General features: G+C 43.6%; 1 protein-coding gene across 21 annotated transcripts in view; it reads left to right on the forward strand.

The window, feature by feature from the left end:
• Positions 1-903: 903 nt before the first annotated feature.
• Positions 904-19,946, forward strand: part of LOC126986112 (longitudinals lacking protein, isoforms A/B/D/L-like) — a 91,792-nt gene continuing 72,749 nt past the window's right edge. For 20 of the 21 annotated variants that reach the window (XR_007739287.1, XR_007739286.1, XM_050841819.1 and 17 more), the window contains exons 1-4: positions 904-1,009; positions 1,908-2,001; positions 2,320-3,228; positions 3,584-3,673. Coding sequence is in view for 19 of the 21 variants with exons in the window: in XM_050841819.1 (XP_050697776.1) it covers positions 1,921-2,001; positions 2,320-3,228; positions 3,584-3,673 (1,080 nt within the window). In the remaining 2 variants the exon portion in view is untranslated. Of the gene's footprint in view, positions 1,010-1,907; positions 2,002-2,319; positions 3,229-3,583; positions 3,674-18,999; positions 19,425-19,946 lie in introns of those variants that run through there. The other variant, XM_050841835.1, reaches the window with a different exon arrangement.

The following is a 19,946-nucleotide window of genomic DNA, read 5'->3' on the forward strand; positions in this document are numbered from 1 at the left end:
GGAGCCACTAACACGAAGGATTTGATGTGGTTACTTACCTTGATTCACCGCGGGAAGGGCGTGACTACGGGCGGGCGCGCGGGCAAAGACCTGCTACCAGGGAGGGCCAAATCCGTGCCAATCGCAGCGGACGGGTTAAGGAAGTGTTGCGGGTCTTGCCTTACCTTGTTGGTGTCGAAGATGGTGAAGATGGGCTGTGGCGTGGGCGGCCTGTCACCGCTGCTGCCTCTCGCCGCCCTGGTACAGGCGCCAGCTTTAAACCGAGCTGCTGAAATACTGAATCATTCCCGCTGAGCGACCCACCGCGGCGTGATTCGTAAGGATCTATGTATAAAGCGCTCCGTAATTACGTAGCTACGGTGGGAATGGGGGGCGCGTTCCCCCAAGAGAATGCGGTGCCACGTACCCTCCCCGGCCTTGCCCCAGTACCTCAGAACATGCCCAGTGACCTTCCGTGTGGCACCAGTGCCCGGCTGCCCCACGTACCTGCTGCCCCCTCCGAGGGGTGTCTGGCCACGCCACGGGCACTAGCTAATCCAACCGAACGTAACCTTACTAAACCGGCCTAGAATATTAACCCATCGTTGCAGAAACAGTAACATACTCCCTATGGAATTGTAACCTATTGCAACTTAACTCGCTGAGATATATATATATATATATATATATATATATATATATTAAATATATATATATAGATTATATATATATATATATATATATATATATATATATATATATATATGTATATTGCTCTTCAGTTAGTGGCGGTACAGTGTTATAGCCAGGGCTCCAGCACAGCCAGGCAGCCATCGTGCTCGGGAAAATAAACGAAGTGTTCAGCTTTCCTCGCCATCTCCCCGGCAGCGGCCCCAGCCCCGCGGCACCGGTTCCAGTACCGGCAGCCTCGGCAGTACCGGTACCGGTACCCAGCGCCATGCGCGGCTAAGATGGCGACGTGAAGGGCGGACCCGCGAAGCCTCCATCTCTCACGGTGATTCATCCTCCTGTGAGTACCTGTGGCGACCCCCGGGGCAGCGTGCCGGATGGCGCGGCGCCCCTGGAGGCTGGTGGGCGGCGTGGGCGTGGGGCGGAAGGCGTGGGCGGGCCGTGAGGCGTGGGCGGGGAGTGGCTTTGTGTGGCTCGGCGTCCCTTCCTCTCCCTCCCTTGCCCGCCCTCGCCCGCCCTGCCTCGCCCTCGCCTTCTCTCCATGGGCGTGCGGGCGGCGGTGCGGGGTTGGGGTGGGGGCGGGGGCGGAGGACGGCACCCCAGCATCATTTATCTCCCCCCACCCCCTCACCTCCCCCCTCACCTGGGATGCTGGGGGGCCGGGGGTTGGGGGGGGGGAGAGAAGGAAGAAGAAAGAGGAAGATGCTGGTGAAGGAGGGAAGATGCTGAGGAGGAGGAGGAAGAAAAAAAAAAAGAATGAGGAAGATGTTGAATATGAGGAGGAGGAGGAAGGGAAGATGCTGGGAGGAGGTTGAAGTAGGGAAGATAAGGAGGAGAGAGGAAGATACTAGGGAGGGGGAGGAAGACAGGAAGAAAGGAGGAAGGAAGGGAAGATGCTGAGGAAGAAGAGGAGGAGGAGAGAGAGAGGAAGATGCTAGGGAGGAGGAGAAGGAATGGAAGATGGTTGGAGGAGGAGGAGGAAGGGAAGATGCTGGGAGGAGGAGGAAGAGAGGAAGGAAGGAAAGGGAAGGGATTATAAATGTCAATATACTACCACCACCACTACTACTGCTACTACTACTACCACTACTACCACTACTACTACCACCACCACCACCACCACCACCACTACCACTACTACCACTACTACTACTACTACCACCACCACCACCACCACTACTATTACTACTACTAATACTAATACTAATACTACCACTAACTTCACCTTGTGTCCACAGAGCCCTGAGCGAGATGGAGGACGGTCTTCTCTCCCTCAAGTGGAACAACCACAGATCCACTTTTTTCCACATCCTCAGTGAAGTCCGGGGAAAAGTAAGTATGTGGAGGAGGTGAATTGACAAGTGGAGGAGTAAGAGGAGGAGGTTGAGAAGGAATAAGGGAAGTGGTGGAGGAGGAGGAGGAGGAGGAAGAGTGGTGGAAGAGGATGAGATGGAGGGAGAGAAGGAGATTGTGGAGAAAAGAGAAGAGGAGGAGTTTTTTTTTTATTTTTTTTTATTTTTTTTGCTGTTACTGTATTTATATGTGTGTGTGTATGTGACCTGTCTGTGCATGATTTCTGTGTGTGTGTGTGTGTGTGTGTGTGTGTGTATGTGTGTGCACAGCTAACGGTGTGTGTGTGCGTCCCCACAGCACACGTACACGGATGCGACGCTGGCGTGTGAGGGCAAGTTCTTCCCGGTGCACAAGCTGGTCATGTCCACCTGCAGCGACTACTTCGCGGAGATCTTTGAGAAGACGCCGTGCCGCAACCCCGTGGTGGTGCTGAAGGACATCAAACGCACCGACCTGGAGGCCCTGCTGGACTACATGTACATCGGCGAGGTGGACGTGCGGCAGAGTGAGCTGGCCGGGCTCATCAAGGCCGCTGAGTGCCTGCGCATCAAGGGCCTGGCTGTGCCCGACGAGGACCCCACCAAGGCCCACCGCAAGGGCCCCCCAGTACCTGAGCCCCCCCACAGCCCCCCAGCCAAGCGGAAAAGACGGGACTCGGGGGGCAGGGGGGCCCCCTCTCCGCCCCCGCCCCGGGGGGCCTCCCAGTCTTCCTCCTCCCACGCCTCCGCCGCGGCGCCAGTGCCTAGTCAAGCGCCCCCCCCATCCAGCGTACCTGAGTCACACGTGCCATCCCAGCCCATGCCCCCCCCAGCCGCCCCAGCACAGGAGGCGGGGCGGGCGCGCTCCGACCCCCTGTCCTCCGCCCACCTGCACCACCCCCAGTTAAGGGGGGCCCCCGAGGGCCTGCGCTCCCCGCCGGGGGACTCCCCCCACGGGGCGGGGGCGTCGCCCCGGGCCCCGGACCCGTCCATGCTGCCGGTGCAGATGATCAAGGTGGAGGTGGACGAGGGTGGGGAGGGGGGCGGGGCGGGCCGGGAGTCCCACGGGGGGGAGCGGGAGGAGGGCAGCGAGATGGATGACAACGAGGAGGACGGCAGCAATGAGTTCGACTTCGCCGCCAACCCCACGGAGATAGAGAAGGAGGAGCACGATCAGGTGGACGCCTACGCCGCCGACCAGTTGCCGGGGCCGTCGGGGCTGCAGGGGGTGAGTGCCAGCCGGGGCGGGGCAGGGCATTGACATTCAGAAACACTTGCATGAGTCATGGCAATAGCAAACATTTGAATTACAACAATACTAATATATGTTTAAATTCTGACAGTGATAATAAACGTTTTGAACTTCAGATATAATAATTCAAAAACAAACAATAGAAAATACATGAACTTGGACAATGTTACTAGATTTTTAAATTCTGGCTAACCAACATTTAAACTCTGACAGTAATAAACGCTTAAACTCCTATAATAATAATAATCACTTGAAATCGCAAACAAAATCACAAACAATAATCCCCCCCCCCCCAATACTAACCATCGCCCCCCTCTTTCCCTCCCCCCAGGGCCCCCCAGTGCTGGCGTGGGGCGAGGAGGGCGAGGGCGGCTTCCCCCACAACCTCTTCGGGGGTGACGACGCGGCGGCCCAGCAAGCGGTGAGTGTTGCGTGACCCTTGACCCGACGGGGCTGGCCGGGGCGGGTGGGGTGTGGCGAGGGATGGGGTTTGGGTTGGTTTGGGGTTTTGTCTGCTGATGATGGTTGGAAATACATACATACATACATACATAGGTTTAACTATCTTATGCTCTTAACTACTACTTACGCTACTACTACTACTACTACTTCAAACACACACACACACACACTTTTTCTCTTCCTAAATTTTACCTTCCTCTTCTCTTCCTCCTCCTCCTCCTCTGCCTCCTCTTCTCCAGTTCTCTTCCTCGTCCTCTCTACTTCCTCTTTTTTTTTTTTTTTTTTGCTTTTTTTTTTTTTTTTTACCGACACCATCAACACCACCACCACCACCACCACCAGTAACAAGGCCCCCCTTCCCCTACAACCCTACCCCCCCTTCCCCTTCCGGCGAGCCCCCAAGGGTACTGTTCTTAGTTCAGACCTTACAGCAGCTTGCATTTATTTTTTTTTTTTAATTTTTTTACTATACTATACATGACATGTCTCATATATGAGAATTACCCCTGACCTGACATGACCTGACCTTCCCCTCTTCCCATATACTGCCGTACACACATCCCTTATATAGAGAGATTGGGGTATGAGGGATTAGAAAGTGGAGGAGAAGGAAGAAGAGGATGTGGAGGAGGAGGAAGAGGAAGAAGAAAAATAGGAGGAGGAATAATTGACATCTCGGTCATTCCTGTTCTTTCATGTATATTTGTTTATTTATTTTTGCTACAGGATAAAGAAAGGAAATGTTCTTATAGGAGGGAATACAAAGAAAGGCTGTTTTAGTTATAGGAGTTTACCAGTTGAAGGTGTGAGAGAATGGATATACTTGTTAACTCTTGCACTGGGAAATTGGATCATATAAAGTAACAGGAAATAGTTTATGTAGGAGGAAATACAAGCAAAGAAAGGCTGTTTTAGTTATAGGAGTTTACCAGTTGAAGGTGTGAAAGAGTGGAGATACTTGTTAACTCTTGCACTGGGAAATTGGACAACATAAAGAAACAGGAAATAGTTTATATATGATGAAATACAGAGAAAGAAAGGCTGTTTTAGTTAAAGGAGTTTACTAATGGACCGTATAGGCTATCCGGCGGCGACTCGGAGAAAGAACTGTTTTTTTTACTTAAACTCGGTTCCTCTTTTCTATTTCGGGAAAAATTAATACTGGCTGTTGTTTGGAGCCAAATGTCCAAATGTGGTACATGCTGGTAAAAAAAAATGTATTTACCCTTTGCTGGTAAGGTTTGCGTCTGTGTGTGGTGTGTGTGACCACTGATTTACAGATGCCTCTTGCTGGAGAGGGCGCCCAAATCACTTATCTTAAGACCAGACGCCAAAATAGCTTTTTCGCAGGGCTAACAATTATTTAACAGCAAGTTAAATCATTTAAGCTGCTGGAGAGCAAAATAAAGCCCTTGGCAAAATACAAAAGTACCTGTAGCTATTTTTTGTTTGGTCTTAAGATGTGATTTACAGATTCCCTCTTGCTGGAGTGGTCACACACACCACACATAGATGCAAATCTTACCAGCAAAGGGTAAATACATTTCTTTTTACCAGCATGTACCACGTTTGGACATTTGGCTCCAAACGACAGCCAGTATTAATTTTTCCCGAAATAGAAAAGAGGAACCGAGTTAAGTCAAAAAAACGTTCTTTCTCTGAGTCGCTGCCAGATAGCATATACCGTCCATTGAAGGTGTGAAAGAATGGAAATGCTGGTTAACTCTTGTGATGGGAAATTGGACAGCATAAAGAAACAGGAAATAGTTTATATAGAAGAAAATACGAGGAAAGAAAGGCTGTTTTAGTTATAGGAGTTTACCAGTTGAAGGAGTGAAGGAATTGAGATGCTGTTTAACTCTTGCACTGAGAAGTTGGACAGCATAAAGAAACAGAGGAAATAGTTTATATAGGAGGAAATATAGGCAAAGAAAGGCTGTTTTAGTTATAGGAGTTTACCAGTTGAAGGATTGAAGGAATTGAGATGCAGGTTAATAATAATAATGATAAATATAATAATAGTTTTATTTCGCCCAGCGGCATATAAAAAAAAAAAAAACAGGACAGGAAAACGAACGAGATTGAGCGAGACACATAATGCTTAAATAATTGACACTATAATTATATATGCAAAGGCCCAGCCACTCACGACGCATAGATCCACTTACATAGGCCGAGCTCTGTCTGACGGAGGTGATGATGGAGTTCCCAGATTGTTCCACTCTACTACACTCCCCATACTGTACGAGGCATGGCGACGCAGCACAGCCAGACAGTTCATCCCGTGCCCGGTGAAGGCCAGGGATGAGGTGGTCTATCTAGGAAGCCCCAGAAGCTGCTCGAGGATATTGTTATGACAGACCCTCAGAGGCAGCCCTATACCGCGACCACAGCGCGTTGCAGTAGAGAGAGTAGCAGTGGCTCCTGAATAACTCCAACTTCACTGCGGTAGGAAGTTGGACAGCATATGGAAGCAGAGGGAATAGTTTATATAGGAGGAAATACTGATGAAGGAAGGCTGTTTAGTTGTATATAGAAGGAATTTATGAATGAAAGGGATGAAGGAATGGAGGTGATATGAAGGAACAAAGGGAAGAGAGAAAGAGAAGGAAGAAGAATAGGAAGGAAGGGAAGAGAGAGAGAAGAATGAAAAGAAAGAGGAAAGATAGCAAAAAGAAGATGAATAGGAGAGAGAGAGAGAGAGAGAGAGAGAGAGAGAATCAAGGCAGTATTATATCTAGAAAGTGTGTTACCTATCCCCCCTCCTCCCCTTACCTTACCTTAACGAGTGCCATTCGAAGGCTAATGAGACTTAATTAAAGCTTCAATCACACCTGTGGCTTATGCTGAGTGCCACATACATACACACAAACATACATACATAGACTACTTACTACTACTACTACTACTACTACTACTACTACTACTACTACTACTACTACTACTACTATACTACTACTACTACTACCACCACCACCACCACCACTACACACTTACAAACAGATGACTCACTCACTGACCTTGCCATACCAGATGAGAGAGAGAGAGAGAGAGAGAGAGAGAGAGAGAGAGAGAGCAAACAGTTGGACAGACAGACAAAGACGGACAGACAGGCAAACATTTGGAGGGGGAGGAGGAAGAGGAGGAGGAGGAAAGGTATGTGGAAGGGTACATACCTCCTCTTCTTTGTCCTCCTCCTCCTCCTCCTCCTCCTTCTTCTTCTTCTTCTTTGTCCTCCTCCCTTCCTTATTTTTCTTCCTCTTCCTCATCCTGTCTCATTCTTTATCACATTTATTTTCTCTCACCTCCTCCTCCTCTTCCTCTACCTCTTCCTTCCTCCTTTTGTCTCCATTTCCCTTCTTCCTCCCTTCCTTCCTCTTCCTTGCCTCCTCCTCTCCTATTTTTACCTTCCTCCTCCTCTTCTTCTTCCTCTTCTTCCTCCTACTCCTCCTAAATTTACACAGTCTATTCTTTTTATTTTCTTTATTTGTTTTCTTTATCATTTTTTTCTTCCCTGTGTTGTTTTTTCTCCCCTCTCTCTCTCTCTCTCTCTCTCTCTCTCTCTCTCTCTCTCTCTCTCTCTCTCTCTCTCTCTCTCTCTCCTTCCTTCTCTCTCTCTCTCTCTCTCTCTCTCTCTCTCTCTCTCTCTCCTCTCTCTCTCTCTCTCTCTCTCTCTCCTCTCTCTCTCTCCTTCTCTCTTATCTTGTTTTTTATTTATTTCTTTCCTCTTGTTTTTTCTTCTTTTTATTTATTTTTGTTTATTTTTTGTTCTTCCTCTTCGCCTGTCTTTTTTTAGTTCGTTTTCTTTCTCTCTCTTTTTCTCTATCTTTCTTTTTCTTTCTTTTTCCATCTTTATCTCTTTTCTCTCCCTTATTTTTTTTTAGTTTCCAGTAATTTTTATTCTTTTTTTCTCCCAGTTTATTTTTCCTTCTTTTCTGTCTTTTTTTTTTCCATCATTATTGTTATCTATTTTCATTCTCATTTACTCTCTCTCTCTCTCTCTCTCTCTCTCTCTCTCTCTCTCTCTCTCTCTCTCGTTTCCTTTCTTCTTATTTCAATATTTTTCTTCCTTTCTTCCTTCCTTTATTTCACTTCAATTCTTATTTATTTATTTATTATCTCATTCTCTCATCTTTGACACTTACTATCAGACCAAACTTACTAGGAAGGAAGAAAGGAAGGAAGGAAAAGAAAGGAAAGGAAGGAAGGAAGATACATAGATAGATAGGGAGGAGAGAGAGGAAGGAAGGAAGGGTAGGATAAAGAAAGGGAAGGAAGAGAGAGAAAGGAAGATAGCTAGATGGATAGAAAAGGAAGGAAAGATAGGAAGGAAGAGAAAGAGGAAGGAAAGGAAGAGAGAGAGAGAGATAGAGAGGAAGAAAAGGAAGAGTAGGAGGAGGAGGAGAAGAAAGGGGTAGATAAAAGGAAGAACGAGAATTGGGAAGAATGTAGAGAATGAAGGAAGAATGGAAGAGAAAGAAATGAAGGAGGAAGAATGAAATAAGAAACAGCATAGGAGAGACGGTTCTACACACACACACACACACACACACACACACACACACACACACGTCATGTCTAAGGCAGCTGCTGTAAGGTTTAGTAATGTGTACCATGTGTGGACAGACCTCATGTGCGTTTCTGTGTGCGTTTTTACCTCCCCTTCCCATACGCACACACAGACGTACACAACCTCCCTCCCCCTTTCTAAATACAGTCATGTGCGTGAAATGGCCATATCTCCTTTACCTCTTGAAGTTATGTGCGTGTGTGTACTTTTTTCATACGTACACACGCACACTGGTTACACACGCACATGAAGTCTGTCTACATGTTTTATATCTAGTGTGAGATGTGTGTGTGTGAGGGGAAAGTTAAGTTAATCAATAAAGAAGCAAAGAAATTAACAAAGAAAATGATACCAAGAAATATTTAAGTTACCCCGAAATTCAGAAATATTAAAGTTACCCTAAAAAAAATCCAGAAATATTAGCCACCCTCAAAAACCCACAAATATTAAAGTCACCCTCAGAAATCCAGAAATATTAGTAACCCTCAAAAATCCAGAAATATTAAAGTCACCCCCAAAATTCAGATATATTGACTTTAAAGTAAGAAGTAAATAAGAAAGATGTAAATAAAGAAGAAGAAATAAGTAAAGAAATAACGTAAGAAAATCAAGCTGAGAAATATTTAAGTTACACCAAAATTTAGAAATATTAAATTCACCCTCAAAATTCAGAAATATTAAAGTAAATAAAGGAGAAATAAACAAAGAAAATCCAACTCTAATTAAAAAATATTAAAATCATTTCTCCAATATCCAGGAATGCTAAAGTCACCCCCAAAACTAAGAAACACTAAGGTCACCCCCCCAAGAAAATCATTCTCAGCCACCACAGAAAACCTAAGGACTAAAGGCAGACTCATATAAAAGCTTCCAAGAGGCCATCCAGCTATATTCCCCTCTGTTCATATATTACCAAAGCCTTAATATAGAGGCCACAGGTCCCCCCTCACACACGCACTCTAGTATATGCCTGCTCGCTACTCTCGCACCTCCACCTCCTTAGCCCAGCCCAGGACCAAGAGTATGTGTGTGTATATGTGTGTGTGTGTGTGTGTGTGTTGGATGGGTCATATGCGATGGAAGAATTGATTGGCGGTATACATATGAAGAAAATCTGTTAGTAATACGAATATCTGGAGGTCCATTCAGAAATCAGTCGTATTATTAGTATTACAACGCGAATATCCGGATATTCATTCAGATATCAGTAGATCCATTCAGAAATCACTTATTATTAGTATTACAACGCCGATATCAGGAGAGTCATTCAGATAATCAGGAGATCCATTTAGAAATCAGTCGTATTAGTAGTATTACAATGCGAATAACAAGAGACTTATTCAGATATCAGGAGAGCCATTCAGAATTCAGTATTGTTATTAGTATTACAACGTGAATATCAGGAGGTCCATTCAGAAGTCAGTCGTAGTAGTATTTCAACGTAATTCGGACGGTTGGTAATTATTCTTTAATAAATTGCAAGTTAGATAATCCGAAATACAGATATAACTCTTCTTTCTGTATTTCTGTCTATCGTAAATAAAATAATGTAAATAAATGCAAAAATATATATTAAAATTCTCACACATTCGGAGCGTAACTTACTTAATTATTTCAGTATTTTCATTTGTCATAATTAAGAAAGAAAGAAGGAAGGAAAGGAAAAGAAACTGTGAGATGTATTAAATTTCCGTGTGTGTGTGTGTGTGTGTGTGTGTGTGTGTGTGTGTGTGTGTGTGTGGTTGGGTTAGGTAAGAGGAAGGAGGAGGTGCAAGGGTGGCCAATGTTTGTGTTTGTGTCTCACCCCGCTGCGACCCTGGGCATGTGAGGAGGAGGAGAAGTTAATCTATTTATGTTAATTAATTTTGTATACCTGAGACCCCCGCCCCTCCCAAATCCACTCCCCACCCTTTCCAAATTTTTCTTATCTTTTTTCAGTCAGTCAGTCTTGTATTGGTTCGCCTCTTCAGTCAGTCAGTCAGTCGGTCAGTCAGTTAGTCAGCATAATTCTCCTGTCTTGCATTGCCTTATCTCAATCTCAGTCAGTCAGTCTTTATTGGTTCACCTCTTCAGTCAATCAGTCAGTCAGTATGTTCTCCCTTTTTGTATTGCTTTGTCTCAATCTCAGTCAGTCAGTCAGTTCTCATATTCTTCTCTCTTTCTCTTAGTTAGTCTGTCAGTTGGTCAGTCAATCAGTCAGTCAGTCAGTCAGTTCTTATATTCTTCTCTCATTTAGTTAGTCAGTCAGTCAGTCAGTTAATCTAGTACTCCTGTCTTTCATTTCTTTCCTCTTGTTCTTGATCAGTCAGTCAGTTAATCAGTCATTCAGTCAGTCAGTCAATCAGTCAATTCTTATATTATCTCTTTTAGTTAGTCAGTCAGTCAGTTCTTATATTCTCTCTTTTAGTCAGTCAGTCAGTCAGTTCATATATTCTCTCTTTTAGTTAGTCAGTCAGTCAGTTCTTATATTCTCTCTTTTAGTTAGTCAGTCAATCAGTCAGTTCTTATATTCTCTCTTTTAGTTAGTCAATCAGTCAGTTCTTATATTCTCTCTTTTAGTCAGTCAGTCAGTCAGTTCTTATATTCTCTCTTTTAGTTAGTCAGTCAGTCAGTTCTTATATTCTCTCTTTTAGTTAGTCAATCAGTCAGTTCTTATATTCTCTCTTTTAGTCAGTCAGTCAGTCAGTTCTTATATTCTCTCTTTTAGTCAGTCAGTCAGTCAGTTCTTATATTCTCTCTTTTAGTTAGTCAGTCAGTCAGTTCTTATATTCTCTCTTTTAGTTAGTCAGTCAGTCAGTTTTTATATTCTCTCTTTTAGTCAGTCAATCAGTCAGTTCTTATATTCTCTCTTTTAGTCAGTCAATCAGTCAGTTCTTATATTCTCTCTTTTAGTCAGTCAGTCAGTCAGTTCTTATATTCTCTCTTTTAGTTAGTCAATCAGTCAGTTCTTATATTCTCTCTTTTAGTCAGTCAGTCAGTCAGTTCTTATATTCTCTCTTTTAGTCAGTCAATCAGTCAGTTCTTATATTCTCTCTTTTAGTTAGTCAATCAGTCAGTTCTTATATTCTCTCTTTTAGTCAGTCAGTCAGTCAGTTCTTATATTCTCTTTTAGTTAGTCAATCAGTCAGTTCTTATATTCTCTTTAGTCAGTCAATCAGTCAGTTCTTATATTCTCTCTTTTAGTCAGTCAGTCAGTCAGTTCTTATATTCTCTCTTTAGTTAGTCAGTCAGTCAGTTCTTATATTATCTCTTTTAGTTAGTCCGGCAGTCAGTTCTTATATTCTCTCTTTTAGTCAGTCAATCAGTCAGTTCTTATATTCTCTCTTTTAGTTAGTCAATCAGTCAGTTCTTATATTCTCTCTTTTAGTCAGTCAGTCAGTCAGTTCTTATATTCTCTCTTTTAGTTAGTCAGTCAGTCAGTTCTTATATTCTCTCTTTTAGTCAGTCAATCAGTCAGTTCTTATATTCTCTCTTTTAGTTAGTCAGTCAGTCAGTTCTTATATTCTCTCTTTTAGTCAGTCAGTCAGTCAGTTCTTATATTCTCTCTTTTAGTTAGTCAGTCAGTCAGTTCTTATATTCTCTCTTTTAGTTAGTCAGTCAGTCAGTTTTTATATTCTCTCTTTTAGTCAGTCAATCAGTCAGTTCTTATATTCTCTCTTTTAGTCAGTCAATCAGTCAGTTCTTATATTCTCTCTTTTAGTCAGTCAGTCAGTCAGTTCTTATATTCTCTCTTTTAGTCAGTCAGTCAGTCAGTTCTTATATTATCTCTTTTAGTTAGTCAGTCAGTCAGTTCTTATATTCTCTCTTTTAGTCAGTCAATCAGTCAGTTCTTATATTCTCTCTTTTAGTTAGTCAGTCAGTCAGTTCTTATATTCTCTCTTTTAGTCAGTCAGTCAGTCAGTTTTTATATTCTCTCTTTTAGTCAGTCAGTCAGTCAGTCAGTTCTTATATTCTCTCTTTTAGTTAGTCAGTCAATCAGTCAGTTCTTATATTCTCTCTTTTAGTCAGTCAATCAGTCAGTTCTTATATTCTCTCTTTTAGTCAGTCAGTCAGTCAGTCAGTTCTTATATTCTCTCTTTTAGTTAGTCAATCAGTCAGTTTTTATATTCTCTCTTTTAGTTAGTCAGTCAATCAGTCAGTTCTTATATTCTCTCTTTTAGTCAGTCAGTCAGTCAGTTTTTATATTCTCTCTTTTAGTCAGTCAGTCAGTCAGTCAGTTCTTATATTCTCTCTTTTAGTTAGTCAATCAGTCAGTTTTTATATTCTCTCTTTTAGTCAGTCAATCAGTCAGTTCTTATATTCTCTCTTTTAGTTAGTCAGTCAGTCAGTTCTTATATTCTCTCTTTTAGTTAGTCAGTCAGTCAGTTTTTATATTCTCTCTTTTAGTTAGTCAGTCAGTCAGTTTTTATATTCTCTCTTTTAGTCAGTCAGTCAGTCAGTTCATATATTCTCTCTTTTAGTCAGTCAGTCAGTCAGTTCTTATATTCTCTCTTTTAGTCAGTCAGTCAGTCAGTTCTTATATTCTCTCTTTTAGTTAGTCAATCAGTCAGTTCATATATTCTCTCTTTTAGTCAGTCAGTCAGTCAGTTCTTATATTCTCTCTTTTAGTCAGTCAGTCAGTCAGTTCTTATATTCTCTCTTTTAGTTAGTCAATCAGTCAGTTTTTATATTCTCTCTTTTAGTCAGTCAGTCAGTCAGTTCTTATATTCTCTCTTTTAGTTAGTCAGTCAGTCAGTTCATATATTCTCTCTTTTAGTCAGTCAGTCAGTCAGTTCTTATATTCTCTCTTTTAGTTAGTCAATCAGTCAGTTTTTATATTCTCTCTTTTAGTCAGTCAATCAGTCAGTTCTTATATTATCTCTTTTAGTTAGTCAGTCAGTCAGTTCTTATATTCTCTCTTTTAGTCAGTCAATCAGTCAGTTCTTATATTCTCTCTTTTAGTCAGGCAGTCAGTCAGTTCTTATATTCTCTCTTTTAGTCAGTCAATCAGTCAGTTCTTATATTCTCTCTTTTAGTTAGCCAGTCAGTCAGTTCTTATATTCTCTCTTTTAGTTAGTCAGTCAGTCAGTCAGTTAATCTAGTACTCCTGTCTTTTAATTCTTTACCCTTTTTTTGATCAGTCAGTCAGTCACTCAGTCAACCAATCAGTCAGCCAGTAAATAATTCAACCAGTCAGTCAGTCAATCAGTCAATCTCTCGTTCAATCCTTTCCTCTCCTTCTCCTCCTACTTTCTCATTTTTATCTCATCCAAAATTATGTATAAAAATAAGTAAAGAAAATCGAATCAAGAAAATCAAGCAAGTAAAATTAGACCCCAAAAAAGAGTTAAACCCCCCTTCCCCCTTAACACCCCCCCCCCCCCCCTTAATTAAACCCCACATGCCCAGGCGGTCCCATAAGGGTGAGATCACTACTACTACTATTATTATGACCACTACTATTGCCTCTACACTACTACTACTACTACTACTATTACTATTATTATTATTATTACTATTATTGTTATTGCTATTGTTTGTGTCTACCATGATGTATCGTTGACTTTGGTAATTGTTAATGTTTATATGGATGTGAGTTTTTTTTTTTGTGTATATATTTTTTTCTTGCGTCCATATTGAATTTGAGGTTATTGATGATGATGATGATGATGATATTTTTGACTTGTTTACGAAATTATATTCAAAGAAAGGAATTGGAAAGGAAATGGATCGAAATGGAAGGAAAAGAAATTGGAAGGAAGGAAATAATTGGAAAGGAAAAGAAATGGATGGAAGGAAGGAAGGAAGGAATTGAAAAGGAAAAGGAAGGAAAAGAAATTAGAAGGAAAGGAAGGAAGGAAGAAAAGTTGGAATATGGGAAAGAAGAAAGAAAATAGAGAGAGAAAGAAGGAAGGAAAAAAAAGAGAAAGAAGACGAAAACAGGAAGAGAGAGAGAGAGAGAGAGAGAGAGAGAGAGAGAGAGAGAGAGAGAGAGAAATATTCAAAATCGTACATGTATATATATATATATATTTTTTTTTTTCATTCATAAATTTCCGTAAAAAAAAAAAAACAGAAGGAAAACAAACAAACAAACAAACGAAAGGAAAAATACAAACGCAATTTTTTTCCGGTGTTTGAAAAATTTGTACCTAAAAAAAAAAAAAAAAGTCGCAACAAAAACAAGCGCGGAATCGTAAATAAACAAACAAACTAACAAACAAACAAAACGAGAGGAGGGGGGCGACGCGATGTGCCAGCCGTGTGCGTGTGTGTGTGTGTGTGGTTTTTGTTGGTGGTGGTGGCGGTGTTGTTTTAATCACCGCTTGGATGAATGCCTCACCACCACCACCACCACCACCACTCACTCTTCCTCCCTGGTGGTGGTGGTGATACTGGTGGTGATGGTGGTGACATTGGCTCTGCTCATCTCAAAATCTTTGGTTAAAATGTTATGTTATGTTATGTTTTCACCGGTCCGTCCAGCCCCACCAAGTAAGAAAGGGCATTAAGAAGAAGACATATGGTAGTAAGTTTTTTTATATGACAATGCTAGGAAAAAGTCAGTCAGTCAACACACACACACTCGCATACGCACGCACTCGCATACTTACACACTCGCTGGCAACGCACCACCTCCGCAACGAAACTCAGGGAATGGTGTAAACAAAGTGTCCTGTAACATACCTCACCTCTGCTTGCCTCTGGTGTGGCGTTAGGAAGGGAGATCTCTTGTGAGCATTACCGCCTCTGCTTTGTTATATTGTTGCTCAGGTGCTGGGTGGAAGGTGTTCTCTGCCCCGCCAGGCTGGAGACTATGGGTGGTGATGGTGGTGGTGCTCTCGCGGTGGTTGTGTTGGTGCCGGCCACCGTCTTGTTTAGAGCTTTGGCGTGTTGGGTGTTGGTGGCGTGAGCAGGCAGGCGGGTACTGCTACTACTGCTGCTGCTACATTTATTATTCTACACCTACTACTACTACTGCTACTGGCTGGACTACTGTGCTTGCTACACCTACTTCTGCTGTTACTACTGCTGCTGCTGCTGCAGGCAATCTGCCACTATTATTTTTGGGAGGGCATAGAGACATTTCATAGGCCTGGAAAGGATGCCTTCAAAGAAAAATGCCTACTAGAAGAAAATGCCTGCTTGCTGTGCCTGCTGCTGCCTACTGTTCTTGAAGGTGTTGAGGTCAACTAAACCTGTCATTCAGACCTGTAGCCAGGACTTAAAGCCGTGGGGGCTACGCATCTCTCTACTAAAACAGCCTATACTGGATGAGGCTGTGGTGGTGGCTGTGGTGTTAGCATTGTCATGGGTGTTGTTACGAGCCTGGCCGTTGATTGACAAGGGTGTGGTGGAGGCTGCTGTTCCATGGGTAGTGTTGTCAGGCTGGGATAGTTTGATGAGGCATCTTTCTGCATCATGAACGGAAAAAAAAAAAAACATGAAAACCCGATTCATCTACTTGGCAATAATAATAAAGTAAAAAATAAATAAAAGGAACTATCGACAGACTAACGAACGAACACACCTGTGGCCCAAGTCATGTTCGTACTCACCTGTCTGTAATGAGTAGAGATGAGGGAGGGAGGCACAGGTAGAGGTGAGGGAAGGAGGGAGGGAGGGAGAGGCAGGTGATGTGAGGTTGGCGGGAAGCTGGAAATTGGTGACCTGATTCAATTCTGTGTCTGATTGGCTGACTGAAAGGAAGAGGAGAAAGAAAGGAAGGGATGGAAAGGAAGAGGAGGAGTTAAAGAAAGGATGTATGTAAGGAAAGGGATGAGAAGGAAGAAAGAAAGGAAGAAGGGAGGGAGGGGTTGAGAAAAGAACAGAGAAAGAAAAAAAAGGAAGAAACAGTTAAAAATGAATAAAAGGGAAGAAGGAAGAGAGAGAGAGGAGAATTAGGAGATGGAAGGAAGGAAGGAAAAGAGAGAAAGGTAGATGGAAGGAAGAGAAGGGAAGGAAGGAAAGAAAGGAAGGAAGGAGAAGACGAAAGGTTGTCAAAAAAGAGAAGGAAGGAAGGAAGGAAGGAAGAAGGAAAGATATTTTATGCCTGGAAGAAGGAAGAGGAAGAAAAGGAGATAAGAAGAGAGAGAGAGAGAGAGAGAGAGAGAGAGAGAGAGAGAGAGAGAGAGAGAGAGAGAGAGAGAGAGAGAGAGAGAGATGGGTGTGTGTCTTATCCACCTCCAATCTCACACACACACACACACACGCACACACGCACACACACACACACACACACACACACACACACACACACACACACTTGTCTGATATTCATACATTAATATTCTCATTTATTTATTTATTTATTTATTTGTTTGTTTATTATCTCGTTATCAAAATATTTACACTTCCTTTTTTTTTCTTTCTTTTGTGAATTTGAGGGAAGAAAAACAAAACAATAAACAAAAATAAAATGCGTTTGTGAATGTTAGTACGTACATTTGTTTACACACACACACACACACACACACACACACACCTTTATTTTTTATTGTCATTGTTGTTGTTTGCTAGATCTGATTACTTGCTTTGAGGAGGGGAGGGAGGGGGGGGGGGAGACTGGTGATAGTGGTGGTGATGGTAGTGGTGGTGATGGTGGTGGTGGTGGTGGTGATGATAGTGGTGGTGGTGGTGATGATGATGGTGGTGGTGGTGATGATGGTGGTGGTGGTGATGATGGTGGTGATGATGGTGATGGTGGTGATGGTGGTAGTGATGGTGGTGATGATAGTGATGGTGGTGGTGGTGGTGATGGTGGTGGTGGTGGTGATGGTAGTTGTGATGATGGTGGTGAGGTGATGGTGGTGGTGATAGTGGTGATGATGGTGGTGGTGATAGTGGTGGTGGTGGTGGTGGTGATGGTAGTTGTGATGATGGTGGTGGTGATAGTGATGGTGGTGGTGGTGATGATGGTGGTGGTGATGATGGTGGTGGTGATAGTGATGGTGGTGGTGGTGGTGATGGTAGTTGTGATGATGGTGGTGGTGATAGTGGTGGTGGTGGTGGTGGTGATGGTAGTTGTGATGATGGTGGTGGTGATAGTGATGGTGGTGGTGGTGATGATGGTGGTGGTGATGATGGTGGTGGTGATAGTGATGGTGGTGGTGGTGATGATGGTGGTGGTGATGATGGTGGTGGTGATAGTGGTGGTGGTGATAGTGGTGGTGATGGTAGTTGTGATGATGGTGGTGGTGGTGGTGATGGTGGTGGTTAAAATACACTAAGTTACATATATGAGAGAGAGAGAGAGAGAGAGAGAGAGAGAGAGAGAGAGAGAGAGAGAGAGAGAGAGAGACTAAGGAAGGTGAGATTGACATGACCTAAAACGATATGAAACTAACATGAACTTGACTAAGAAGCAAAAAAATATAGTATACAAGAGAGATATTAGATGAAGTTGAAATGACAATAAATGAGTTAGATAAATTAAGATCAGGTCAGCATTGAGAGAGGAGAGGTACAGGTCAGCATAAGAGAGGTCACGTCAACATGTAGATAGGTCAAACGTCTAAGTTAACCCTGTAGCAGCGACGGGCCAAATTTGTGGCTTTACCGTGTTGCAGCGACGGGCCAAATTTGTGGCTTTACCGTGTTGCAGCGACGGGCCAAATGTGTGGCTTTACTTGTAGCAGCGACGTAATAAATTTGTGGCTTTACCGTGTAGCAGCAACAGGCCAAATTTGTGGCTTTTACTGGCTAGCAGCAGCGACGGGCCAAATTTGTGGCTACCGTAGTGTAACAGCAGGCCAAATTTGTGGCTTTACTGTGTAGCAGCGATGGGCCAAATTTGTGGCTTTACTGTGTAGCAGCGATGGGCCAAATTTGTGGCTTTACCATGTAGCAGCGACGGGCCAAATTTGTGGCTTTACCATGTAGCAGCGAAGGGCCAAATTTGTGGCTTTACCATGTAGCAGCGATGGGCCAAATTTGTGGCTTTACCATGTAGCAGCGACGGTCAAATTTGTGCCATGATATAACCCCCCAAAATAGATGATGCATAAACTGATCACAAATACTTTGATATATATAATGAAATAGTTTCTGTGAGTGATGATTTTTTCTCATTTTACTTGCTTAGAGGGACCATTAAGAAGCATGATCCCCGTGGCTATCAAGTTAATATATGGTAGACTATAGCATGACATAGGAGAGTAAGGGATAGGAGAGGAAGGGAGAGGTGTTGGGATTATGTGGCCGAGGAGCAGAGAGGGGAGGACAGGACCCACGGAATCGAACGCCTGAACGGAGTATTTGAAATGGTCTGACTATGACAACACACACACACACACACACACACACACACAACTAACTCACAAAACAATAACAACAAAAGCCCCGAGAAAACACACAGTAAGAAAGAAAGAAAAAGAAAGAAAAAGTCAATTTAAGATAGACACTTACCTAACCTAACCTAATAGCAACAAGGGTCAAGAAAGTGAGAGAGAGAAAGAAAGAATGAGACACAGAGAGAGAGAGAGAGAGAGAGAGAGAGAGAGAGAGAGAGAGAGAGAAACCAAACCTTAAGACCCTATTTCCACATACACACATCACCACCACCACCAAAAGAAAGAAAGAAAGACAGATGAAGAAAGAAAACGACAACCCCAACCCAACCCAACGCAACCAACCTCAAACTCCGCCAAACCTAACCCACTCCCCCACGACCCAACCTCACTCCTTACCTCCCTCCCTCGGCCGTACTGAACCCCAATTCTTATCTGTTCTTGTAGGAGGGGATCGTTCACGGCAGAGGCAGAGGAGGCCGCGGGCGTGGGCGAGGGCGTGGGCGCGGAGGAGGCGGAAACGGAAGCGGAAGCATGAGGAAGAGCCGGGCTAGATGGGGCACCGTTTACACATGCCCGTATTGCGCCAAGCTCTTTAGGGACAAGACTAAATGGAGTCGTCATTGCCGTGTACATACTGGGGATAAGCCGTTCGTCTGCGGGGCGTGTCGGAAGGCGTTCTCCCGCAAGGACCGACTGCAAGCTCACCTCCGCGACGCTCATCACCACTTGACACCACCTCCACCTCCACCTGTACTGCCACCCCACCTCCACCACCTCCACCACCATAACCATATCACAGCTTAGACGTTTTTTGGGAGAGAGTGAGTGATGTCCTGTTCCTGTCCTCACCACCACTATCATCACCACCACCTCCACCTTCTATACCACTTCCACCACCTCCACCTCCATATTAGTTCCTGTCCTCACCACCACTATCATCACCACCACCTCCACCTTCTATACCACTTCCACCACCTCCACCTCCATATTACTGCCTAGACTTCATTTGTGTGAGTTAGTTCCCCTGTTCCTTCACGAGCTACCCTTTTTTTTCATCCCCACTCAACACCATCTCTATTCCCTCCCTTTCTTCTCCTTCCCTTTTCTTTCAATCTGGTAACTTCACTTCTCCTCTTCCTCCTCCTCCTCCTCCTCTTCTCTGCCTCTCAAAATCTCTTATACCTTCTGCTTCACCTCTCCCTTCCTTCCTTCCTTCCTTCCTTCCTTCTCTCCCTTCCTTCCTTCCTTCCTTCCTTCTCTCCCTTCCTTCCTTCCTTCCTCCCTTCCTATCATAATCTTTCCTATCCTTCCTTTCTCCCTTCCTTCCTTCCTTCCTCCCTTCCTTTCTTACCTACTTATCCTTCCATCTTTTCTTTCCTCCCATGTCCTCC

Source organism: Eriocheir sinensis, chromosome 61 (genome assembly GCF_024679095.1).
Source record: "Eriocheir sinensis breed Jianghai 21 chromosome 61, ASM2467909v1, whole genome shotgun sequence".
In the NCBI taxonomy this organism is placed as follows: Eukaryota; Metazoa; Arthropoda; class Malacostraca; order Decapoda; family Varunidae; genus Eriocheir; species Eriocheir sinensis.